This window comes from Physeter macrocephalus, chromosome 20 (genome assembly GCF_002837175.3).
Source record: "Physeter macrocephalus isolate SW-GA chromosome 20, ASM283717v5, whole genome shotgun sequence".
In the NCBI taxonomy this organism is placed as follows: Eukaryota; Metazoa; Chordata; class Mammalia; order Artiodactyla; family Physeteridae; genus Physeter; species Physeter macrocephalus.
The window spans coordinates 89,511,522-89,527,769 of NC_041233.1; the positions used below are offsets into that span (position 1 = coordinate 89,511,522).

The 16,248-nt window shown below is 36.6% G+C and overlaps 1 protein-coding gene across 2 annotated transcripts in view; it reads right to left on the reverse strand.

Annotated features, from left to right (window-relative positions):
* LOC102984452 (disintegrin and metalloproteinase domain-containing protein 5-like) overlaps window positions 1-16,248 on the reverse strand; it is a 140,466-nt gene that overhangs the window by 63,829 nt on the left and 60,389 nt on the right. For both annotated transcript variants that reach the window (XM_028481541.2, XM_055081050.1), the window contains one exon: window positions 15,578-15,673. In XM_028481541.2, coding sequence (XP_028337342.2) covers window positions 15,578-15,673 — 96 coding nt within the window. The remainder of the gene's footprint in view (window positions 1-15,577; window positions 15,674-16,248) is intronic.

Genomic DNA, 16,248 nt, shown 5'->3' on the forward strand with positions numbered 1-16,248 from the left:
AGTTTTCTTTTTTTGTGACATCTTTGTGTGGTTTTGGTATCAGGGTGATGGTGGCCTCATAGAATGAGTTGGGGAGTGTTCTTCCCTCTGCTATATTTTGGAAGTGTTTGAGAAGGATAAGTGTTAGCTCTTCTCTAAATGTTTGACAGAATTCGCCCGTGAAGCCATCTGGTCCTGGGCTTTTGTTTGTTGGAAGATTTTTAACCACAGTCTCAATTTTAGTGCTTGTGATTGGTCTGTTTATATTTTCTATTTCTTCCTGGTTCAGTCTCAGAAGGTTGTGCTTTTCTCAGAATTTGTCCATTTCTTCCAGGTTGTCCATTTTATTGGCATATAGTTGTTTCTAGTATCTCTCATGATCTTTTGCATTTCTGCAGTGTCAGTTGTTACTACTTTTTCATTTCTAATTCTGTTGATTTGAGTCTTCTCCCTTTTTTTCTTGATGAGTCTGGCTAGTGGTTTATCAATTTTGTCTATCTTCTCAAAAAAACAGCTTTTAGTTGTACTGATCTCTGCTATCGTTTCCTTCATTTCTTTTTCATTTATTTCTGACCTGATCTTTATGATTTCTTTCCTTCTGCTAACTTTGGGGTTTTTTTTGTTCTCCTTTCTCTAATTGCTTTAGGTGTAAGGTTAGATTGTTTGAGATTTTTCTGCTTTAGGTAGGATTGTATTCCTATAAACTTCCCTCTTAGAACTGCTTTTGCAGCATCCCATAGGTTTTGGTTCATCGTGTTTTCATTGTCATTTGTTTCTAGGTATTTTTTTATTTCCTCTTTGATTTCCTCAGTGATCTCTTGGTTATTTAGTAGCGTATTGTTTAGCCTCCATGTGTTTGTATTTTTTACAGTTTCCTGTAATTGATATCTAGTCTTACAGTGTTGTGGTCAGAAAAGATACTTGATATGATTTCAATTTTCTTAAATTTACCAAGGCTTGATTTGTGACCCAAGATATGATCTATCCTGGATAATGTTCCATGAGCACTTGAGAAGAAAGTGTATTCTGTTGTTTTGGGATGGAATGTCCTATAAATATCAGTTAACTCCATCTTGTTTAAAGTGTCATTTAAAGTTTGTTTCCTTATTTATTTTCATTTTGGATGATCTGTCCATTGGTGAAAGTGGGGTGTTAAAGTCCCCTACTATTATTGTGTTACTGTCGATTTCCCCTTTTATGGCTGTTAGTGTTTGCCATATATATTGAGGTGCTCCTATGATGGGTGCATAAATATTTACAATTGTTGTATCTTCTTTCTGGATTGATTCCTTTATCATTATGTAGTGTCCTTCTTTGTCTCTTGTAATAGTCTTTATTTTAAAGTCCATTTTGTCTGATATGAGAATTGCTACTCCAGCTTTCTTTTGATTTCCATTTATATGGAATACCTTTTTTCATCCCCTCATGTTCAGTCTGTGTGTGTCCCTAGGTCTGAAGTGGGTCTCTTTTAGACAGCATATATATATGGGTCTTGTTTTTGTATCCATTCAGCCAGTCTATGTCTTTTGGTTGGAGCATTTTAATCCATTTACATTTAAGGTAATTCTCTATACGTATATTCCTATTACCATTGTCTTAATTGTTTTCAGTTTGTTTTTGTAGGTCTTTTCCTTCTCTTGTGTTTCTTGCCTAGAGAAGTTCCTTTAGCATTTGTTGTAAAGCTGGTTTGGTGGTGCTGAATTTTCTTAGCTTTTGATTGTCTTTAAAGGTTTTAATTTCTCCATCAAATCTGAATGAGATCTTTGCTGGGTAGAGTAATCTTGGTTGTAGGTTTTTCCCTTTCATCACTTTAAATATGTCCTGCCACTCCCTTCTCGCTTGCAGAATTTCTGCTGAAAGATGAGCTGTTAACCTTATGGGGATTCCCTTGTATGTTATTTGTTGCTTGTCCCTTGCTGCTTTTAATATTTTTTTCTTTGTATTTAATTGTTGATAGTTTGATTAATACATGTCTTGGCATGTTTCTCCTTGGATTTTTCCCGTATGGGACTCTCTGCCTTTCCTGGACTTGATTGACAACTTCCTTTCCCATGTTGTGGAAGTTTTCAACTATAATCTCTTCAAATATTTTCTCAGACCCTTTCTTTTTCTCTTCTTCTCCTGGGACCCATATAATTCGATTGTTGGTGCATTTAATGTTGTCCCAGAGGTCTCTGAAACTGCCGTCAATTCTTTTCCTTCTTTTTCCTTTATTCTGCTCTGTGGTAATTATTTCCACTATTTTATCTTCTAGGTCACTTATCCGGTCTTCTGCCTCAGTTATTCTGCTATTGATTCCTTCTAGAGAATTTTAAATTTTATTTATTGTGCTGTTCATCATTGTTTATTTGCTCTTTAGTTCTTCTAGGTCCTGTGAAATGTTTCTTGTATTTTCACCATTCTATTTCCAAGATTTTGGATCATCTTTACTATCATTACTCTGAATTATTTTTCAGGTAGACTTCCTATTTCCTCTTCATTTGTTTTGTCTGGTGGGGTTTTACCTTGCTCCTTCATCTGCTGCATATTTCTGTGTCTTCTCATTTTGTTTAACTTAGTGTGTTTGGGTCTCCTTTTCGCAGGCTGCAGGTTCGTAGTTCCCATTGTTTTTGGTTTGTTTCGCAGTGGGTGAAGTTGGTTCAGTGGGTTTTGTAGGCTTCCTGGTGGAGGGGACTGGTGCCTGTGTTCTGGTGGGAGGGGCTGGATTTTGTCTTTCTGGTGGGTAGGGCTGTCTGGTGGTGTGTTTTGGGCTTATCTGTGAACTTAGTATGATTTTAGGCAGCCTCTCTGCTAATGGGTGAGGTTGTGTTCCTGTCTTGCTAGTTGTTTGGCATGGGGCATCCAGCAGTGGAACTTGCTGGCCGTTGGGTGGAGCTGTGTCTTAGCATTGAGACGGAGATCTCTGGGAGAGCTCTCGCCGATTGATATTACATGGGACCAGGAGGTCTCTGGTGGTCCAATGTCCTGAATTCTGCTCTCCCACCTCAGAGGCTCAGGTTGACACCAAGCTGGAGCACCAAGACCCTGTCAGGCACATGGCCAGGTACGTGGGGATTTTCTTGCCTTTGGAGAAGTCTGAGGTCTTCTGCCAGCGTTCAGTAGGTTTCCTGTAGGAGGTGTTCCACATGTAGGTGTATTTTTTATGTATTTGTGGGGAGAAAGGTGATCTCCACGTCTTACTCCTCCTCCATCTTGAAGGTCCCCAGGTTGGTTAATTTTTAAAGTTACTATGAATATCAATAACTAATCCTATACTATGTCCAATAATGGGAAAGAAGAGGAGAGTGGCATCAGTAAGGTGGGAGAATAGGAGATTCCTGGCTGCGTACTCACACAGAACCAACTACCATGGATAAGAATACCTTTATGGGAGCCCAGGAATCCAACAAAAAGGTTCCAGTCCCCTTTTGGAGTAAAAACATCTGAGAGTAGATGCACTGAAGTGGGTAAGAACAACAGTTTCTCTTGACCCACATCACCCCTTCTCCAAGGTGGCCTGTGACTTCTCCAAGAGGAGAAAGTGAAAGTGATGTAAGGAGCCTGGTTTCCCCAGCCTTGTGAGACACTGGCCACGAGGCCCACTTTTGTCTTCCCCCACCCAGAACACTGAGCGGACTGGCAGTCTGGAGACACATAGGAGTAGGGAAAAGGGATGGGTGCTCACAGCAACAGTGTATGGATACATGGCAACCAGCCATGTATCCTAATAACTGGCTCGCAGGCTCCTGCAAGAGCCCTCCATATGAACCAATAGGATGCCTCACCTGAGGACACCCACAACTAGCCAGAGAACACCTACAGCACTCCACACACACCTGTATAGCCAGCACCCACACTCTCCAGCAGGTGGTGCACGTAAGCCTCCAATGGGGTGCAGAATGCTGCGGAGGACACATGGATATTAGCAGCTGGCTGGACTCTGCTGAACTGGGGGAAGGTGCACAACTTTGAACACTTCAGGGCACAGCCTTAAGGAAAATAAATAGGAGGCTTTCCACATTCATACTGGCTTTGCAAGACTGAGAGAAAGCATACAATCCTAAACTTTCCCACCATGAGGGAATAAGAGGAATGGAGTATACACACCCATAGAAAAGGTCTGAGAGACCCTCAGAACTCTAGCTGGGCTGACTGGTGCCTGACTTCTTTCTCTCCCAAGGCCAGTTACTAAACACTGGAGGAGATGACGACTTCTTCAAATGTGAAGACAGCAATGCAAGGCATCAAGGAACATAAAGAGTCAAGGAAACAAGACACCATCAAAGGACCAAAATATATCTCTGTGGAAGACCACAAAGAAATGAAGATGCACAAATTGCCTGACAAAAAAATTTTTAAATAATCCTCATAAGTTCAGTGAACTATAAAAGAGAATAGATAGGCAAATAAATAAAAATCAGGAAAACAATACATGAACAAAATGAGACAGCTAACAAAGAGAGAAAAATTTTTTTAAGAACCAAGTAAATTCTGGATCTGAAGAATGAAATGACTGAACTGAAAATTTTCATATAAAAAGCTGCAAAAGCACAGTTGATCAAGCAGAAGAAACAGTGAATTCAAAGACAATTATTTGAAATTATCCAGTTGGAAGAACAAAGAAGAAAAAAATAAATTCTATGGTATATATGGAACATTGTTGAAAGAAACAACCTATGCATATGGGAATCCCAGAAGGAGCAAAGAGAAAGGGCAGAAAGCTTACTTGATAAAGAAATACTGACAGAAGAGGAATGAAACTTATCACAGGGGAATCCACATAAGACTGTAAGACTACTCAGCAGAAACCTTGCGGTACAGAAAGTGGGAGGATATTTTCAAAGAAAAAAATCTGCCAACCAAGAATACTATACCTGGTAAAGCTGCCCTTCAGAAATGAAGAAGAGATAAGACTTTCCCAGAAAGACAAATGCTGAGGAAGTTCATCACCACTAGACCTGTCTTACCAAAAAAAAAAAAAGCCTCTTTAAAGAAGGTTCTTCAAGTCAAAATGAAAAGATGCCAAATAGCATCATGAAAACATATGAAAGGGTAAAAACCACTGGCAAAAGTAAGTATTCAATAATATTCAGATACTCTAATACTATACATAATGTGGTGGTATGTAAATTACTTTTAACTCTGATATAAAAGTTAAAAGACAAAAGCATTATATAACTGTAGCTGCAACAATTTGTTCATGGATACACAATATTTTTAAATGTTAAAATATGACTAATAGCATGAAATGTGGGGGGAGAGAAGTAAAAGCTTAGAGTTTTTATATGAAATTGAAGATATTATCAGCTTAAATAGGCTGTTATGACTATAAAATGTTTTGTGTAAGCCTGTGAAAATCACAAAGAAAATACTTTTAGTCAAAACACAAAATATAAAGAGAAATGAATCAAAGCATACCACCACAAAAAAAAATCACAAAGTAAGACAGTGAGAGAGGAAAAATGGGACAAAAGAACTACAAAACAAACAGAAAACAACACTGTGGCAATAGCAAATCCTTCCTTATCAATAATTACTTTGAAAGTAAATGAATTATATTCAACAATCAAAAGATATAGAGTAGATGAATGAGTAAAAACAAAACTCAACTATATGCTGCCTATAAGAAACTCATTTAAGCCTTCAGGATACACATAAACTGAAAGTGAAGGGATGGAAAAAAGTAGTTCATGCAAATGGCAATCAGAGAGAGCAGGGAGGCCACATTTATATCAGATAACATAGACTTTAAGACTTTAAATAAACAATATTTATAGCAATTATAAATACATATGCACCCAACCTTAGAATACCTAAATATACAAAGCGAACATTAACAGAACTGAAGAAACAGTCACAAATACAGTAATAATAATAGGTGACTTCATTACCACACTTTCAATATTGGTTAGATCATCCATAACAGAAAAATCCATAAGAAAACAATGGACTTGAACAACATTATAGACCTAATGGACCTAACAAACATATACAGAATGTTCCATCCAATAGCAGCAGAATATATATTCTCCTCAAGTGCACATAGAACATTCTCCAAGATACAGCATAGGCCAAAAACAAGTCCTAACAAATTTAAAAAGACTGAAATCATATCAAGCATCTTTTCCATCCACAATGAAAGAAAACTTGAAAATTCACAAATTTATGAAAATTAAACAATACACTACTGAATAAAAAAATGTGTCAACATAGAAATTAAAAGGAAGCAAAAATATTTTGAGAAAATGAAAAATGGAAATAACAACATTCCAAAACCCAAGGGATGCAGGAAATTTACTTCTGAGTGGAACTTTCATAATAATAAACACCTATATTCAAAAAATGATCTCAGACAAACAACCTACCTAACACTTCAAGGAACTAGAAAAAGAAGAACTAACTAAGCTCAAAGTTAGCAGAAGGAAGGTAATATATATTAGAGCAGAAATAAGTGAAATAGAGATTTGAAAAACAATTTTAAAAAGTGACAAAAACTAAGAGCTGGGTTTTTGAAAAGATAAAATTGGCAAACTTTTAGCTAGGCTAACTGAGAAAAAAAAGGAAACAATTCATATAAATTATAAATGAAAGAGGTGGCATTATAACAGATAGCACAGAAATACAAGGGATTATAAGAGACTACAATTATAAACTAGAAGAAACCTAGAAATGATCTTCCAAGATTGAATCATGAAGAAATAGGAAATCTGAACAAATCAGTAATGAGCAAAGAGATTGAGTCAGTTATCAAAAACCTCCCAAAAAAGAAAAGCCCAGGATCAGATGGCTTCACAGTTGAACTCTACCAAACATTTAAGGAAAAATTAAGGTCAATCCTTCTTAATCTCTTCCAAAAAATTGAAGAAGAAAAAACACTTTCAAACTTATTTTACAAGGCCAGAATTACCCTCAGGCCAAAGTCAGACAAAGACACCACAAGAAAAGAAAACTATATGCCAATGTAGTTTTGACCTGATAAACAGCCTGATGAACAGAGATGCAAAAATCCTCAACAAAATACTAGCAAACCAAGTTCAATGGCACATTAAAATGTTCATACACCATCGTCAAATGAGATTTAGCCCTAGGATGCAAGGATGGTTGAACATACCCAAGTCAATAAATGCAATACACTACATTAACAGAATTAAGGATAAAAATAACATGATCATCTCAACAGATACAGCAAAAGCATTTGCCAAAATTTAATATATTTTCATGATGAAAATCTATCAACTTAGCTATAGGAAGGAATGCACCTCAACATAATAAAGGCCATATAAGACAATCCCATAGCTAACAAGTCAAGGATGCCCTCTCTCACTACTCCTGTTCAACTTAGTACTGGAAGTCCTAGCCAGAGCAATGAAGCAAGAAATAAAAGACATCCAAATTGGAAGGAAAAAAGTCAAATTGTCTCTGTTTGCAGATGACATTATGCTATATATAGAAAAGGTTAAAGACTTCACCAAAAAAACTGTTAAAAATAATAACTTAATTATTTAAAGTTGAAAGATACAAAATCAACATACAAAAATAGTTGTGTTTCTTTACAATAAAAATGAGCTACCTACCAAACAAATTAAGAAAAAATCCTATTTACAATAGCATCAAAAAGAAAAAGAATAAAATGCTTAGGAATAATTTTTATTAAGGATATAAAAGATCTGTACACTGAAAATTATAAAACATTGATGAAGGAAATCCATGATGAAAAACAAGTAAATGGAAAGATAGCCTTTGCTGATTTTTCTTTGTGTCCTTTGGCTTTAATAAATCATAGTCACAAGTAAGCTATATACTGAGTACTGTGAGTTCTCTACTGATTCATTAAACGTAGAGATACTACTGGGGACCTCCAAGAAAGGAAAAAATTGCCATCTTAACAATTCTGAGTCTTCCAATCCATTCACATGGAATATTCCAACTTCACTTAGATTTTTTCTTTTACTCAAAAATGTGTTAAGTGAATCTGTTTTGCATTTCTTTTACTAAGAGTATTCTTATGCTACTGTGAATGGAATTGTTTTTCTAATTTCATTTTCAGATTGTTCACTGCAATTACATAGAAATTCAATTCATTTTTGTATAGTGACTGTATCTTGTGACTTTTATAAACTCATTTGTTTTCAAAGCTATTTTTGATGAATTCTTTAGGATTATTACATACATGCAGGATCATGTCATCTGCAGAGAGAGGTGTACTTCCTCCCTCCAAACCGGACAACTTTTATTTCTTTTTCTTACCTGACTGTACTCTCTACAGTCTCTAGTACAGCATTTAATAGAGGTGATGAGAGCCTACACCTGCTTGCTCTGTGTCTGATTTTAGGGGGAAAGTACTCAGAATTTTGTTATTAATATGATGTTAGCTGTAGGTATTTCATAGATGACCTGTATCAGGTTAAGTTTCCCCCTATTTATAATTTGTGGATAATTTTATAAGTGAGTGGTTATTACATTTGTTATATCCTTTTACTGAATCTTTTGAGATGTTCATGTATTTTCTTTTCCTTTATTTGAATAATATGGTGTGCTACATTAATTAAACAAACTTGCATTACTGAAATAAATCCCTCTTGGTCATGGTGGCATTCTTTTCATGTTTCTGGATTCTGTTTGTAATTTTAAAAGGGTTTTTGCACTGACATTCATGACGAATATTGGTCTATAGTTTCCCTGTGAGGCTTTCATCTGGTTTGGTGTCAGGGTAATACTGTCCTTTAAAATGAGTTATTTTTCTTATTTATTTTTTAAAAATAAATTTACTTTATTTATTTATTTATTTTTGGCTGCGTTGGGTCTTTGTTGCTGCACGTGGGCTTTCTCTAGCTGCGGTAACTACTCTTTGTTGTGGAGCATGGGCTCTAGGTACACAGGCTTTAGTAGTTGTGGTACGCAGGCTCAGTAGTTGTGTCTCAGTAGTTGTGTCTCTAGAGCACAGGCTCAGTAGTTGTGGTGCACAGACTTAGTTGCTCCGCAGGATGTGGGATATTCCCAGACCAGTGCTAAAACCCATGTCTCCTGCATTGGCAGGTGGATTCTTAATCACTGAGCCACCAGGGAAGCCCTAAAATGAGTTTTAAAGTATCCCTTTCTCTTGGGCTTCCCTGGTGTTTTCTTTGTGTCCTTTGGCTTTAATAAATCATAGTCACAAGTAAGCTATATACTGAGTACTGTGAGTTCTCTACTGATTCATTAAACGTAGAGATACTACTGGGGACCTCCAAGAAAGGAAAAAATTGCCATCTTAACAATTCTGAGTCTTCCAATCCATTCACATGGAATATTCCAACTTCACTTAGATTTTTTCTTTTACTCAAAAATGTGTTAAGTGAATCTGTTTTGCATTTCTTTTACTAAGAGTATTCTTATGCTACTGTGAATGGAATTGTTTTTCTAATTTCATTTTCAGATTGTTCACTGCAATTACATAGAAATTCAATTCATTTTTGTATAGTGACTGTATCTTGTGACTTTTATAAACTCATTTGTTTTCAAAGCTATTTTTGATGAATTCTTTAGGATTATTACATACATGCAGGATCATGTCATCTGCAGAGAGAGGTGTACTTCCTCCCTCCAAACCGGACAACTTTTATTTCTTTTTCTTACCTGACTGTACTCTCTACAGTCTCTAGTACAGCATTTAATAGAGGTGATGAGAGCCTACACCTGCTTGCTCTGTGTCTGATTTTAGGGGGAAAGTACTCAGAATTTTGTTATTAATATGATGTTAGCTGTAGGTATTTCATAGATGACCTGTATCAGGTTAAGTTTCCCCCTATTTATAATTTGTGGATAATTTTATAAGTGAGTGGTTATTACATTTGTTATATCCTTTTACTGAATCTTTTGAGATGTTCATGTATTTTCTTTTCCTTTATTTGAATAATATGGTGTGCTACATTAATTAAACAAACTTGCATTACTGAAATAAATCCCTCTTGGTCATGGTGGCATTCTTTTCATGTTTCTGGATTCTGTTTGTAATTTTAAAAGGGTTTTTGCACTGACATTCATGACGAATATTGGTCTATAGTTTCCCTGTGAGGCTTTCATCTGGTTTGGTGTCAGGGTAATACTGTCCTTTAAAATGAGTTATTTTTCTTATTTATTTTTTAAAAATAAATTTACTTTATTTATTTATTTATTTTTGGCTGCGTTGGGTCTTTGTTGCTGCACGTGGGCTTTCTCTAGCTGCGGTAACTACTCTTTGTTGTGGAGCATGGGCTCTAGGTACACAGGCTTTAGTAGTTGTGGTACGCAGGCTCAGTAGTTGTGTCTCAGTAGTTGTGTCTCTAGAGCACAGGCTCAGTAGTTGTGGTGCACAGACTTAGTTGCTCCGCAGGATGTGGGATATTCCCAGACCAGTGCTAAAACCCATGTCTCCTGCATTGGCAGGTGGATTCTTAATCACTGAGCCACCAGGGAAGCCCTAAAATGAGTTTTAAAGTATCCCTTTCTCTTGGGCTTCCCTGGTGGAGCAGTGGTTGAGAGTCCGCCTGCTGATGCAGGGGACACAGGTTCGTGCCCCGGTCCGGGAAGATCCCACATGCTGCGGAGCGGCTGGGCGCATGAGCCATGGCTGCTGAGCCTACACGTCTGGAGCCTGTGCTCCACAACGGGAGAGGCCACAACAGTGGGAGGCCCGCGTACCACACACACAAAAAAAGTATCCCTTTCTCTTATATTTTCTGGGAGAGATTGTGGTGTATTGCTATTGTTTCTTCTTTAAATGTTTGATAATATTCACCAAGGAATCTAAATCTGGGCTTTAATTTGTGGAAAGATTTTAAAATAATCATCTTAAAGAACCTCGATGAAGAAATGTAAGACAACATAGGTAGAAGGGAAGCCAAATAAGGCTCTTAGCTTATTTTTCTAAAGAAACTTGCCACCACAGAAGAGAGTGGTATATTTAAAGTGCTGAAAGAAAAAAAAAAATCTACAACCTAGAATACTCTACTCTGCAAGGTTATCATTCTGAATTGAAAAAGAGATAAAGTTTTTCCAAGACAAGCAAAATGAAAAGAGTTCAGCACTACTAAACCAACCTTACAAGAAATGTTAAAGGATCTTCTTTAAGTGAAAAACAAAAGGTTACAACAATAAATAAGAAAATATAGGAAATGAAAAATCTCCCTGGTAAAGGCAAATATATAGTTAAGGCAGTGGATCAACCACTTAAATAATCTAGTATCAAGGTTAAAAGACAAAAATTGTAAAAATCAACTATAGCTACAATAAACATATAAGGGATAGTCATGAAGATGTAAAATATGACATCAAAAACACAAAATGTATGTGGGGGGGTAAAAAATGTAGATCTTTTAGAATGTGTTTGAATTTAAATAACTATCAGTTTAAAACAAGTAGGTGTAGCTATAGGTCAACATATATGAACCCCATGGTAACCCAAATCAAAAACTACAATAGATATACAAAAATTAGAGAGAAAGGAACCCATACATAACACTAAAGAAAATCATCAAACTGCAAGGGAAGAAACTAAAAGAGAAAGAAAAGAGAGAAGAATTACAGAAACAACCAGAAAGCAAGAAACAAAATATCAATAAGTACATAGCTATCAATAACCCCTTTAAATGTCAAAGGACTAAATGCTGCAATCAAAAGGCTGACTGGATAAAAAAAAAAAAAGACCCATCTATAAGCTACCTATGAGACTCACTTCAGAGCTAAAGACATACACAACAATCTCATCTACAATCACATCAAAAAGAATAAAATACCTAAGAATAAATTTAACCAAGGAAGTGAAAGACCTATACTCTGAAAACTATAAGACATTGATGAATACATACAAATAAATGGACAGATATACCATGTTCATGGATTGGAAGAATAAATGTTAAAATGACTGTACTACCCAAAGCAATCTACAGATTGAATGTAATCCCTAGCAAAATACTCATAACGTTTTTCTCAGAACTAGAACAAAGAATTCTAAAATGTGTATGGAACCACAAAAGACCCCTAGCAACCAAAGCAATCTTAAAAAAAAAAGAACTAGAGTTATCAGACTCCCTGACCTCTGACTATTTTACAAAGCTACAGTAGTCAAAACAGTATGCTACTGACACAAAAGCAGGTATAAATCAACAGAACAGAATAGAGAACTCAGAAATAAATCATACACATATGGTCAATTAATCTATGACAAAGGAGGCAAGAATATATACAATGGTGAAACGAAAGTCTCTTTAATAAGTCATGTTGGGAAAACTGGACACCTCCACCTAAAAGAATGAAATTTTTGTATATGATGTGTGTATATCACATCATATACAAGAATAAACTCAAAATGGATTAAAGACTTAAATGCAAGACCAGAAACCATAAAAATCCTAGAAGAAAACATAAGCAGTACGCTCTTTGACTTTGAATTTAGCAATATTTTTATTGGATCTGTCTCCTCAGCAAGGGTATAAAAAGCAAAAATAAAGAAATGGAACTCATTCAAACAAAATCTTTTGCACAATGAAGGAAACCATCAAGAAAACAAAAAGGCAACCTACTGAATGGGAGAAGATATTTGCAAATATGTTTGTTAACGGGTTAATATCCAAAATATATAATGAACTCATATGACTCAATATTAAAAAAACAAACAAGCAAACAAAACAAACAACTTGATTTTATTTTTTTCCCTTTTTTTAAATTTAATTTTTATTTTAAAATAAAAAAAAATTTTATTGGGGTATAGCTGTTTTACAATGTTGTGTTAGTTTCTACTGTACAGCAAAGTGGAGTTCCCTGTGACATACAGCAGGTTCTCATTAGTTATCTATTTTATACATATTAGTGTACATATGTCAATCCCAATCTCCCAATTCATCCCACCCCCCCCTTTTCACCCCTTGGTGTCCATACGTTTCTTCTCAATTTCTGTGTCTCAGTTTCTGCCTTGCAAATAGGTTCATCTGTACCATTTTTCTAGATTCCACATATATGCGTTAATATATGATATCTGTTTTTCTCTTTCTGACTTACTTCAGTCTGTATGACAGTCTCTACTGGTCAGAATGGCCATCATGAAAAAAGTCTACAAATAATAAATGCTGGAGAGGGTGTGGAGAAAAGGGAATCCTCTTGCACTGTTGGTGGGAATGTAAATTGATACAGCCACTGTGGAGAACAGTATAGAGGTTCCTTAAAAAACTAAAACTGGAATTACCATATGACCCAGTGATCCCACTACTGGGTATATAACCAGAAAAACCATAACTCAAAAAGACATATGCACCCCAATGTTCACTGTGGCAATATTTACAATAGCCAGGTCATGGGAGCAACCTAAATGCCCATTGACAGATGAACGGATAAAGAAGATGTGGTACATATATACAATGGAATATTAATGAGCCATAAAAAGGAACGAAATGGGGTCACTTGTAGAGATGTGGATGGACAACTTGATTTTGAAATGGACAGAGAGCCTGAATAGGCATCTTTCAAAAGAAGACACACAGATGGCCAACAGGCACATGAAAAGATGTTCAACATCACTAATCAGGGAAATGCAAATAAAAATTACAATGAGCTATCACCTCACACCTGTCAGAATGGCTATAGTCAAAAAGGCAACAAATAGCAAGTGTTTACAAGGATGTGGAGAAAAGGGAACCCTGGCACACTACTGGAGGGAATGTAAATTGTTACAGTCACTATGGGAAACTATATGGAGGTTCCTCAATTAAAAATAGAACTACTTTGATCCAGGATATATATCAGAAGGATATAATACCAGTGTCTTGAAGAGGCAGGTGCACCCCCATGTTCATTGCAGCATTACTCACAATAGCCTAGATATGGAAATGACCTAAGTGTTAAGCAATAGATTAATGTATTAAAAGAAATGTAGTGTGGAACAATATTCAGCCATAAAAAATAAGGAAATCTTGCCATTTGCAACAACATGTAGGAACCTGGAGGACATTATACTAATTGAAATAAGTCAGACAAGAGAAAGAGAAATACTGTATAATCTCACATGTGAAATGTAAAAAAGCCAAACTCCTCAAAGCAGAGAGTAGATTGGTGGTTGCCAGTGGGTGCTAGGTGAGGAAAATGGGAAGATGTAGGTTAAGGGTACAAATTTTCAGCTATAAAATGAAAAAAATCTGGGAACCTAACATACTGCATGGTGACTGTGGTTAACAATAATGTTATTATATACTTAAAAGTTGCTAAGATAGTAAATCTTAAATGTTCTCAGTATGTGAAGTGGTGGATGTGTTAACTAACCTTATTGTGGTCATCATTTCACAATACATACTTAGAGCAAATCATCACGTTGTACATCTTAAACTAAAGAATTATATGTTTATTATATCAATAAACCTGGGGAAAATTTTTTTAAAGATTAAATCATGCTCTTCCTCCCGTCTTAAGAATATGTGCATTTACCTTTGTTCAAGAGTTTGTTTCTTTCTCCTTAGGGTTCCAATGGATTGTGCTGGGTGTTGGGCAATTTTCAGGGGCTCATTAAATGCTTTCATTAAAAGGAACTGAAGGGTTGTAACAGTAACTGAATGAACTGTGAAGGTACAGAGGATTTTTACCAAAAGACAGTAAAGAGAAGTTAGCCAACAAAAAGAACTAATCTAACTTCCTGTCCCTATGTTAAGTATGGTTTTATAAAATAAGAACTTAAGAAGGTTGCCCAAGGTGTATGTTGATCACAGAGAAATCCCAGTGGGTACAGGAAAGATTTGTAATGTGGTATAGGAATGGGAAGTCAAGTCAGGAGAGAGAAGCATCAGGCATTATGTACAGGACAGTCCTAGAAATGACAGATTACAGAGTGGACTGAAGTGTGACAGGGTCTCCGATGTTGCTTGCATATAATAAGATGGGAAGGACTGCATACAGTAGTGACATGTTTTCCATCTCCTTGGAACAAGTATTTCAAGAAATTTAATGATGGGACTTCCCTAGTGGTGCAGTGGTTAGGAATCCGCCTGCCAATGCAGGGGACACAGGTTCGAGCCCTGGTCCAGGAAGATCCCACATGCTGTGGAGCAACTAAGCCCATGCACCACAACTACTGAACCTGTGCTCTAGAGCCTGCAAGCCACAACTACTGAAGCCCACGCACCTAGAGCCTGTACTCTGCAACAAGAGAACCCACCGCAACGAGAAGCCCACACACCGCCACAAAGAGTAGCCCCCGCTCGACACAACTAGAGAAACCCCGCGCGCAGCAACAAAGACCCAATGCAGCCAAAAATAGATAAATAAATAAATAAATAAATAAAAGAATTCGCCTGCCAATGCAGGGGACACAGGTTCGAGCCCTGGTCCAGGGAGATCCCACATGCTGCGGAGCAACTAAGCCCATGCACCACAACTACTGAGCCCATGCGCCACAAATACTGAAGCCCGCATGCCTAGAGCCCGTTCTACACAACAAGTGAAGCCACTGCAATGAGAAGCCCGCACACCACAATGAAGAGTAACCCCCGCTCGCCGCAACTAGAGAAAGCCTGCATGCAGCAACAAAGACCCAACACAGCCAAAAATAATAAATAAATAAATAAATTTTTTAAGAAAAAGAAATTTAATGCTAACATATAAAATACAGATTGCCTCCTACCTTGCAATCTCGTGTGCAGCATTCCCCCGAACCACATATTTTATTTTTTTTCTTTGTACATGTTCTAGGATCACAGCAGTCTGGATGTGTACAATTCTGGAAACAAATGCTTTGTTACTCAGTCATGCATGATTAGGTACAATCAAATAAAACTGCGATACAGAATTTATTTACGAAGTATGAGCATTTCTTAAAAACCAGTTTCAGTAATCCCACACTTTACATGAGACTTATTGAAATCAACATCTCAGCCAGTAGGTTGTAAAAGAAATGTGTCATTTCACTACATTCCATATAATCTGAACAATATTTACATACTACTGTGGAGCTAAAAACTTAGAGGAAATAGTTATTAGATTTCTTGTTAGCTACCATTCTCTTCTAAATTTTTCCTATATTCTTGCTTTCATAATAAATCTATTTACACACTGCCAGCATGCAGACTCTCAGCTTCTCTGTCTGAAATGGCAAACCCCCAAACTTCTGCCCCCAGAAAAGTGGTCCCAGAAGCCAGTCTGGTCTGTCCAAATTTCACTGGGATGCTGGCCCCATACAGACTTGTATTTTACAAGATTCAGTGCCTTCAATCAACTTTTCCAGTCTTCAGGAGCAAGTTTGTTTTAAACTCTGTAATTTACCCATATTAGAAGTTTGAGTTTCCTGGTGTTGTG